Consider the following 11,263-nt stretch of genomic DNA (forward strand, 5'->3'; position numbering starts at 1 on the left):
AAAAAAAAAAAAGAATGTATCAACTCTCAATTTTGACAGAAACCCTATGCAGTAGTTACTACTATCATTATTTCCATTTTACACAGTAGGAAATTGACAACTAGGTTAAGTTCTTTTCCAGGGACAAAACGTTGTAAGTTATACAGTCATGACTCAAACCTTGCCAACCTCTACAGACCTAAGAATCTGCTGTTAACAAAGGTAGGAACTAAAGCTAATATTTATCACAAGATTCATTTTCCCATACTGCTTCAAAACACAATGCATAACTTAGAAAGATAAAACACTTCTGGTAAATAAATCATAAAGGTTTCCCTTTCTTATCCATTTTACAAAGGGAAGAATATGTTGAGCAATTCCACTTGCTTACTTACGAAAATCAAGAACTTGCACAACTTGCCTGACTTTGCAACTTTAAGTTTCAAACCTATTTATAATTCCTTTTTTAAAAACCTAAAATAAATGTTTTGAAAGGTTTAATGTCAATTACCCATGATGATCAAAATTTGTGTTCCTTAAGTTTCCTCAAATTAAGGAAAATTTCCGAGGATTAACATGGTTTCTATCTAGCAAGAAGTACTGAAATGTTACATTCATGTTCTAATAAAGGTTAAGTAACTTCCTGCTTTTAATTTATTGTTTCTGTGAGTAGTCAAATTTGAGTAGATTCTCTGTGTTAGTAATTCCTATCTAATTTTAATATTTACTATCGTTGTAAATGATAGTGATTTTCGTATTTCTCTTTTTAAGTTTGGGGTTCTTTCCCCCCAAATAAGTAAACTTGTATTCTTCCAAGATATTTCTTCTTACTTTCATATCTTTTATTAAATATTTACCTTCATACCCAAGTAGCCAACCATAGCCCAGATTCTATTTTATTCCATCACTCTACATGATCATTACACAGTACATACTCTTTACCCTGAAAGTCAAACACTTTAGGATGTACACATGAGACATGCATACATGAAGCTAAAAATATACTCACAAAAGTGTGGAAAATGACATTCTGGTGGATAAGAAAGTAACTAAACAGAGGGTGATCTAACAGGAGAGTGGGATAAATCTGTGATAAACAAAGTCATAGGAAATCAATCTGTAAACAATCCATTACTCCTGTGCTTAGTTTTGTAGTATCTCTAAATGGAAACTAGCTTATTATAATCACTGCTTCAAGGAGAAATTTTTATTTGAAAGATATGTACATTTATATTCTTCATCCAAGACAGAATAACAAACATTTTGAAATATTCTCACGATCTCTTTTTCATTATACACCAAAGAATTTTTAACACAGTTTGATCTTTACCTTCGTTTGCTAGACATCCAATCCTTAAATTTAAGTCCAGGTAGCTCCATCCAATTTCCAAAGCTGATTGTCAACATGGAGCCTTCCATATTCTATTAGAATAAAAAAAAGTACAGTCAAAAACACAATTAAGAAGTAACATGGACTTTTTTTTTTAGCCAAATCCATCTCATTTACCATAATTAAGACTCTGGTGTGCTCAAGCAGTCCTAACTGCTCATGTAAATTACCTCTGAAACTTTATTCCAATAAACTTTTTATATACTTCCATCATTTTGTATTATTCTTATGTATTTCTTCTTTCATATTTTATATTTACAAAACAAAGTTACAGCATTACCCCAATGTCCTCACAATGTTGATAGCTTTGGCCTATGATCACCATGAAATTCAAATGTACAATATCATGTTAAAGAACAAATCAATATTTTCACTTTTTAAACAAATGGAAAAGTGTTCATCAATTTCCAAAACGATGTTTTTCCATTTTAATTTTAACAGATTTTTAAAACTTAGCAACAAGACAGCTCCCTTCCCACCATCAATCATAATTCTGAAGTCTAGACTGGTTGTTTAAGCCACCCATTCTATGGTGTTCTGCTACAGCACAAAAAGAGACTAACACAACCTCTTTCTTTTACAATACATTTTTATTTAAGATCTTGAAAATATAGAGAAATAATAAACGTTGGTTTGAAATACTGTGTGAGATTGTGTAAACTTAAAATAAATATATAGGGCCGGCCTGGTGGCGCACTGGAGGGTTCGGATCCCATGTGGTGACCGGTTCCCGCTCACTGGCTGAGCGTGGCGCGGGCGCAACACTGAGGGTTGCGATCCCGTTACCGGCCAGTAAAAAAGACAAAAAGGAAAAAATAAATAAATAAAATAATAAATAAATAAATAAATAAATTTATTATGCAAAATACTCCTGAATTTTTTTTCTATGTAATTCTTATAAGATAGTATAGAGAAATGCTTATTCTAAGACTGTATCAGTAATCAAATTTGGCTTAATTAACTACTATTAGTAATTAATCCATATTTAACTAACTGAACTAAAATTCTTCTTAGATAAAAGTGTGATAAACATCATATATAACAGTATTATCACAATGCTTAACAATCATATACTAATTCACATATGCTAAAATACTAAGAAAAATATACTCACATGCCAAGCCCCACCAGGTGGACCTTTACCAAGAACTAAGTGTGGGATATAATGATGTTGTTCTAGTTTCCAATGCAAAACGGATGGATAATCATACCCAAAGTCAGCATCTGGATGAAGAAGTGTGTCAAAAAGTACTGCAACTGGATTGGATGATCGGCCCTCAAGGCCCTCAGACAAGTATTCTAAGTCCTGAATAAAAAAAGGTAGAGTTTGAAAAAAGCCAAAACAGTTAATGGTAAGGATCATTACTCTAATCTAGCATTTCTCAGATGGTCTGGTATAGAACACTGAGGTTCACTGAGATCTTAATACTCTTTGGTCAAACATACACAAAAAAAGGTTGGGTTTTAACAAAGCTAAACCAGATCCTTACACTTTAAAACTTAAAGATGCCTTTAACATGCTAATGTCTACCATGATCTCCAATAATACAAAGCAACACTTTTCAAATTTATTTGAGTAATACAGTACCTATTAAAACACCATCAGGAAATAATTTGGGAAATTCTGCTCTAATAAAGTCAAGAAAATAAATACAAGTAACTCAGCAGAATATATTTATGAATCTAAAATAATAATAATAGAAAGAGTTATTTGGAATAAAGGATTTTCAAATAAGAAACAATGCTGATATAAATAAAAAATAGTCTTGTTTCAGCATTAAAAAAATAAAAAAATTGACATATAAGAAATAATACCTGATCAACAATGGAAAGATGTCTTGCTTCATCTAATTTACTATGTAAGATTGTATTTGGGTGTATTGCTTCTGATGATAAATATGGTCTGTAGCCTGATAACATATAAGAAAGGCATATTCCTGAGGGTCCATTTCCTATTTAAAAAAAAAAAAAGTGAAAAGAGATATATCATACATCTTAATACTCTTGTTCCTTGGCTTTTTCTCTTACTTCAAATATGACTCATTCCTCACCAATTCTTCCTTCTCTAATCTCTTAAAATTAGGTGTTTCACAAGATTCTAACCTTTGCCTTCTCTCCTTTTGGGAATCTTGTCTACTCAAGGCTTCAACTCCATACTACGGACTCCCAAAATTAGTTCTCTAGGCTGACCTCTTTCCCAAGAATATATCCCACATTTCCATATGTTACTTCTTTACTCCATCTGATTGACTCACTATTAATTAACTTAAACACAATGTGAACAAAAGCAAACTCACGTGTCCCTTAATTTAGGTGCCCTCTCCTTTAAACTCTATCTAACCTCCAAGCATGGTACTAGCAAAATCCAAAATTAATCAGTTTCTGGCTCTAAACCAATTTTGCCAACTATAGCCTGTCAGTTGTCTTTGCTATTCTCACTGCTATACTCTCACCTAGAAGACAAAAGTCTCCTGCAATTTCTCCTTCCTAAGATTCATCCACTCTCAAATCATTTCACATACTGCAATTAGATGAGTTTTGGTAGCACACAATCCTTATCAAATCACCCCTCTATTCTAAAAGCCTTAACTGCTCGTTTCTGACGATCTAGTGTTCTCTATGTTCCAGTCTCAACCATCTTTCCAGTCCCAGCACTTAACACTGTCTCTCTACATGTTTATAAGCTTAAACTAAAACCAAACTGAATTTCCCATTGAACCCTGTTGAACTACTTCCATTTATGCAGCTCCTTTAGTCTAGGTTGCCACTTCTTTATTATCTCTATCACAAATTTAATCCAACTGGGAAAACTGCTAGCCATCAAAAAAGAATCCTGTTCCTTACGTAATACGTTATCCCAAATAAAATATACTCAAAGATGTAAATAAGAAAAGAAAGACCATAAGAATATTAGACAAAGGGTAATATTTCTACCTGAAATGCTGGAATGGAAAGCTTTTAAGCATGCTAGAAAGCCCAAAAGACAAAAAGGCAAAGAAACCATTTGACTTGGTAAAAATTAAAAACATAGGACAAATAGTAGGAGTTAGGATCTGAGGCAAAGAGCTAATTTTCTGGAATCAAAAAGATAAAAAACTAAAGAAGAAAAACCATATGCTATTATCAATAGATGCAGAAAAGCACTTGACAAATTCCAACATCCATTCATGGAAAAAACCCCAAGAAACAAAAACTCAACAAATTAGGAATAGAGGGGAACTTCCTCAACATAATAAACAGCATCCACAAAAAAAGTCTACAGCTAACATCATACTTAATGGTGAGAAACAAGATGCTTTTCCTCTAAGATCAGGAGCAAGATAAAAATGCCCCCCTCTCACCACTTCTACTCAACACAGTGGAAGTCCTAGCGAATGCAATAAGCCAAGAAGAGGGCATCGAAGATATACAGATTGAGAAGGAAGAAATAAAATTGTCTTTGTTCACAAATGACATTATTATCTATGTAGAATATCCTAAAGAACTGACAAAAGAAACTCCTGGAATTAGCAAGCAATTATAGCAAGGTTGCAGGATACAGGTCAATATACATAAAGTCAATTGCTTTCCTACAGACCAGCAATGAACTAGTAAAATTAGAAATTAGAAACACAATACGGCTTACATTTGCACCAAAAAAAAAAAAAAAAAGAAATACTTGGGTATAAATCTAACAAAATATGTACAAGATTTATATGAGGAAAACCTGATGAAAGAAATCAAAGAAAATTTACATAAATGAAGATATTACATGTTCATGGATAAGAAACTATACTGGTTTTTTTTTTTTCCTTTTTGTCTTTTTTACTGACCGGTAATGGGATCGCAACCCTCGGTGTTGCGCCCGTACCGGGGACCAGCAACAGATCGCAACCCTCGGTGTTGCGCCCGCACCACGCTCAGCCAGTGAGCGGGAACCGGTCTCTACATAGGATCCAAACCCTCAGCGGGAGCGCCGCCACGCTCCCAAGCGGCGCACTCTCCAGTGCACCACCGGGCCAGCCCCAGAAACTATACTGTTAAGACATCAGTTCTTTACAACTTGATCTACAGATTTAATGCAATCCCAATAAAAAATCCTAGCAAATTACTTTGTAGACACTGGCAAACTGATTCTAAAGTTTATATAGAAAAGGCAGTGACCCAGAGTAGCCAACACAATATTAAAGAAGAACAAAGTTAGAGGATTGACATTACTCAACTTTCTGTCTTATTATAACGATTCAGTAAAGAAGACAGTATGGAATTGGTGAAAGAACAGACAAATAGATAAATGGCACAGAACAGAGAACCCAGAAACAGACCCACACAAATGTAGTCAACTAATCTTCGACAAAGGAGCAAAGTCAATCCAATGGAGAAAGAATACTCTTGTCAACAAATGGTGCTGGATCAACTGGACACCTTCATGCAAAAAAGTAAATCTAGATACTAACCTTACACCTTCACAAAAATTAATTCAAAATGAATCATCAGCCTGTATGTAAAATGCAAAACTATAAAACTTCTAGGAGATAACTTAGCAGAAAATCTAGGTGAACTTGGGTTTGGTAATAATCTTTTGGATTCAACACCAAAAGCAGGATCCATGAAAGAAAAAAATTGATAAGTAGGACAACATTAAAATTTAAAACTTTTGTTCTGCAAAAGACATTGCTAAGAAAATGAAAAGGCAAGTCACAGACTGTGAGAAAATATTTTCAAATACGGATAACTCTTAAAACTCAACAATAAAAAACAAACCACCCAATTAAAAAGTAGGCGAAAGGCTGGCTGATAGCTCAGTTGGTTAGAGTGTGGTGCTGATAACACCAAGATCCAGGGTTTGATCACTGTACTGGCCAAACACCAAAAAAAATTTTTAAAAAGTAGGCAAAAAGTCTGATCAGACACCTCACCAAAGATAATATGCAGATAGAAAATAAGTATATGAAAAGATCCTAAACATCATTCTTTATTATGGAATTACAAATTAAAATAACAATGAGATACCACTACACATCTATCAGAATGGCTAAAAAATCCAAAATATGTATAGGCCACACCAAATGCTGACAAGAATATAGAACAACAGGAACTCTCTTTCACTGCTACTGGGACCTTAATATAAAATACAGATTTTAGTCAACAATTACGTACCAATACTGGTTCATCAAGTATAAAAAAATTATATAGCCACATTGGAAGACAGTTCGGCAGTTTCTTACTAAGCTAAACATAGTCTTACTATATATGATCCAGCAATTACACTCCTAGGTATCTGCCCAAATTAGTTGAAAATGTCCACATTGGAAGACAGTTCGGCAGTTTCTTACTAAGCTAAACATAGTCTTACTATATATGATTCAGCAATTACACTCCTAGGTATCTGCCCAAATTAGTTGAAAATGCGTGTCTGTGCAAAAACCTGCACGTAAATGGTTATAGCAATTTTATTCATAACTGTCAGAAATTGGAAGCAACCAAGATGTCCTTCAAAAGGTGAATGGATAAACAAACTGTGGTATATCCACACAATAGAATATTATTCAGTGATAAAAAGAAATGAGCTATCAAGCCACAAAAAGACATGAAGGAATCATAAATGTATATTATTAAGTCAAAGTCTGAAAAGGCTACATAGTCTATAATTCTAACTATATGACATTCTAGAAAAGGCAAAACTATAGAGACAGTAGAAAGATCAGTAATTGCTGGAGAGTGGGGTTGAGGAAAGGTATAAATAGGTGGAGCACAGATTTTTAAGGCAGTGAAACTATTCTGTATGATACTGTAATAGTGGATACGTGACTTTATACATTTAGCAAAACCCACAGAACTATACATAACAAAGAGTGAACCCTAATGTAAACTACAGATTTTAGTTAATAATAATGTACTGATTCATCAAGTGTAACAAACGTACTACACCAATGCAAGATGTTAATTTTATTAATGGTGGCAATTGGTGGGGGGAAGGAGAAATATATGAGAACTACCTGTACTTTCTGCTTAATTTTTCTGTAAATCAAAACTGTTCTAAAAAATAAAGCCTATTTATTAAAATAAATAAATAAATGATATATAAGGGAAGTTAGGATCTGAGATAAAGAGCTAAATTCCTTGAAACAGAAAAGATATGACACTCAAAAGACAATAGGCAAAGATAGAGAAATAGGCAGTTCATAGAGAAATATATCCTGGTACGGAGAAGTACAATCCCCTCATCCCCAAAGATGTCCCAATCCTAACCCCCAGAGCCTGCAAATATTACCTTACACAATAAAGGACTTTGTAGATGTGATTAAGAACCTTGACATGGAGAGTAAATATCCTGGACTATACAGGTGGGTCCAATCTAATCACATGAGTCCTTAAAAACAGAGAACTTCCCCCAGCTGTGATTAGAGGGTGATGATGAAAGGTTGAGAAAGAAATGACTTCACTGGCTTTGAAGATGCAGAAGAGAGCCAGAAGCCAAAGAATGTGAACAGCCTCTAGAAATGAGAAATTGCAAGGAAACAAATTCTTCCCTATAGCCTCCAGAAAGTTAACGCACCTCTGCTGACACCTTGATTTTGGCCCATTCAGACCCCTGCTGAACTTCTGACTTATATAAAACAGTACGATAATACATTTTTGTTGTTTGATGCCACTAGGTTTGTGGTAAATTGTTACAACATCAACAGAAATCCAACATATATATCAAGGAAATTAGCTCTTTATCTGTGCTACTAGTGGTGCTACTGCCAACAGTAAGGGCCCTATATACATTAGGTTAAGCTTAGCTGAGGTTAAACAGGGATAGATTGCTTTGGGGGAAGTGAGGTGGGCAGGTGTAGATGAAGTGATCTGTTTCCTTTTCTTACCCTCCTATAGCCTAGCCAGACAAGAAGACAGGGTTCCTTACTTATTCCAAGACATCCAGGAAGGAAGGGGAAAAAAAAAAAAACTGGTTTGGACATAAGGGGGAAAGAAAATGAAACGTATAGCTCCTGAGATCTACCTTGGATGGTAACTACTACAAAACTGTCATCTCCATCATATCCCCTAGAGGGGCATCTACTATAGAAAAACAATCTCGCTATCCTCCTTTTTCTTCCTTCCTAGGATCTCCCATATGCCAGTCAGAGTACATCACTTTTCTTCCCTTCCTATTAACTTTGAAACAAGCTATCAAAGAAACTCAGGAAATCATAAGGCACTCATGTCCCATAATTCTCTCCTTTGGCTTGGCTTTCATTATAGTACTTGTTTGACTTTCTTGAGTTTGAGTATTAGGTAAAAAATATACATGACAGGTAATTAAATGCATGCAATGAAACTAACCTATAAAAACTCTTTAAGTATGTTTCATTGATAACTTAAATTTTAATACCTTCTATGCCTATCTGTTGAGGTGGTACAAAGGATATATAATAGTAATGTTATGGTTAAGGTAATTATAAACATTACTGCAGAGTAATATAATGTCACTGCTAACTGAGCACTGGTTACCAATTTACACAAGTCACTAAACATAAGTCAGCTTCCCTGTCTGTATCCACCCTTCCAACATCAGAAAGTTATAGAGTTGTAAGGTATACTCCAATAATAAACACAGAATACTCAGTACACAGCTCTAATAATATTGGTTATCATCACTACCATGACACTGTCATATAGTTAACACAAATGATAAGCAATACTTTAAAATAACATAGAGGCTGGCTAGTTAGCTCAGTTGGTTAGAGTGCAGTGTTGTAACACCAAGGTCAAGGGTTTGTATCCCCATACCAACCAGCCACCAAAAACAAACAAACAAAAAATATACACACATACACACACATAGTAATATCAGTCCTTCAATGAAAAGATATTGTATTCTAACACAGACTCTAACATCAGATAAACCAAGACACTCTCTCCAAAGATTTGGTTATTAGTTATTTGAACATAGCAAACAATCTAAGAATACTTTTCAATACAATCCTAACTGCAGATATATAAAAGTAGTAAGGATCACAACTGTAACTTTAAGAAGTAAAATGCAATAACATACCTATTATCACCACAGGCAAAGTCACTGATGAATCTTCAAGTAAAGAAGTTTCTTCAACTAATGGCATCGCTTTAACTTTTTGCCCCAAATTATCACCAAAATATTGCACTAAGGAATTAAAAATCTCTCCTTCGGTTTCAGGGTCACTATAGTTTCTTAAAAACAAAAACAAACAAAGAAAACCAAGAGATACAGTAAATATAGAAAAAATATTCAATAGTTCCATAGAAGGAAAAAGGAAATCCTTCTAGGTTAATGCTTTCAAATTAGCAGCTTAGCTACATGTCCACCCACACCACTTTGTCAAAAATCCTAGACAGCTACTATCTCGTTAGTATCTTTTAAGCTAATTCTTTTCCCTTTATTTAGGTCTTGTTTAATTTCTCTCAACAATGTTTTGTAGTCTTCAGTATACAAATTGTGCATTTTGTAGTTTAAAAAAAAAAAATGGCAGGGAGTGGGAGAGAGAGATATGCTTGGGGTTGAGTCAACTTGAGAGTAAATACATTTAATAAGCTAGATTATTTAAATATTATCTGATATCCTATACATTCTGAAAGTAAACTGATGATCTTTTGAAAATGACTAAGAAGGAAGATATTTTAGTAGTTACTACCACAGCTGATTTTATAAACAAAATCCAATGATCTGAAATGCCTTTACCAGTTTAAGTTTACCAATAAATACTGTAAAATGAATACTTAATATTCAAATTCCCTAAGTACAAACCAGGGCTTGAAAAGGAGGGTTGGCTTAAAGAAACTCCAAATCACTTTCACTTAAAGGTACAGTAGAATTCAATTTTTGTATAACTCATTATTTCAAGTCATTTAATATTCTAAGTCAAGTTACCTCAAGCAATTTTTTTCCTGACAAGCCTTAGAATTTTATTACAGATATTAATTATATATTTACTACATATTTTATAGGCAAGTACCTTTCAATACACTGACTTGTCCTCTCAATCAATCAGTTTCTACCTAAAGAAAAAAAGTAACTTGAGGTTACCTCAATTAGAAATAGAACGCCCTCTGTTGGGCTTCTGTTAGCCAAGAAAGTAAAAAATTTTATTACAGATATTAATTATATATTTACTACATATTTTATAGGCAAGTACCTTTCAATGCACTGACTTGTCCTCTCAATCAATCAGTTTCTACCTAAAGAAAAAAATAACTTGAGGTTACCTCAATTAGAAATAGAACGCCCTCTGTTGGGCTTCTGTTAGCCAAGAAAGTAAAACAGCTTTTAAGATGTCAAAAACATCAGTGAAACAATAGATCACTTGACCAGGCCCTAGACCAAAGAAAATAGAGGAAGCCTTATTAAGAAAATGCCTTTTTTTTTTTAGATAAGACCTTTAATGAGATATAATTCACATATAAAATTCACACTTTTGAAGTGTATAATTCTGTAGTTTCTGGCACATTCACAAGGTTGTGCAATCACTACCACTAATTCCAGAAAATTTTTACCACCCCAAAAACCCACCCATTAGCAGTCACTCTCCATTATCCCCTCTATCCAGCCACTGGCAACCACTAACCTTTCCATCTTACTGGATTTGCCTATCCTGGACATTTCATATGAATGGAACCACTCATGTGGCCTTTTGTGTTTGGCTTCTTCCACTCAGCATGTTTTCAGAGTTCACTTGTGTTGTTGCACATATCAGTACTTAATTTCTTTTGATGCCTACATAATACTACATTGTATGGATATACCACATTTTGTTTATTCATTCATCAGTTGTTTCCACTTTTTGACTATTATGAATAATGCTGCTATGAACACTCATGTACTAGTTTTTGTGTGGACAAATGTTTTCATTTTTCTAGGGTATACAAGTGCATTGGCTTGACCATACACTCTAT

At 34.0% G+C, this 11,263-nt stretch overlaps 1 protein-coding gene across 1 annotated transcript; it reads right to left on the reverse strand.

Moving 5' to 3' along the window:
* Positions 1-1,305: 1,305 nt before the first annotated feature.
* LOC103603843 (oxidative stress-induced growth inhibitor 2-like) lies at positions 1,306-10,943 on the reverse strand. The gene is made up of 5 exons (XM_008588432.1): positions 10,936-10,943; positions 9,390-9,544; positions 3,185-3,321; positions 2,484-2,675; positions 1,306-1,401 (listed from the first exon to the last, which is right to left on the reverse strand). Exons 1-5 carry the CDS (start codon positions 10,941-10,943, stop codon positions 1,306-1,308), a joined length of 588 nt encoding a protein of 195 aa, XP_008586654.1.
* Positions 10,944-11,263: the final 320 nt, after the last annotated feature.

The sequence above is a fragment of the Galeopterus variegatus genome, unplaced genomic scaffold (assembly GCF_000696425.1).
Source record: "Galeopterus variegatus unplaced genomic scaffold, G_variegatus-3.0.2 Scaffold4823, whole genome shotgun sequence".
Lineage (NCBI taxonomy): Eukaryota > Metazoa > Chordata > Mammalia > Dermoptera > Cynocephalidae > Galeopterus > Galeopterus variegatus.

What these genes read in the sequence shown, in the direction of transcription:
- LOC103603843 (XM_008588432.1), bottom strand. An exon ending in TTTGCCTGTGGTGATAATAG is followed by an intron (nt 3,322 to 9,389) that starts GTATGTTATTGC and finishes TTTTTTAAATAG; the next exon opens with GAAATGGACCCTCAGGAATA. An exon ending in ATCTTTCCATTGTTGATCAG is followed by an intron (nt 2,676 to 3,184) that starts GTATTATTTCTT and finishes TTTTTTATTCAG; the next exon opens with GACTTAGAATACTTGTCTGA.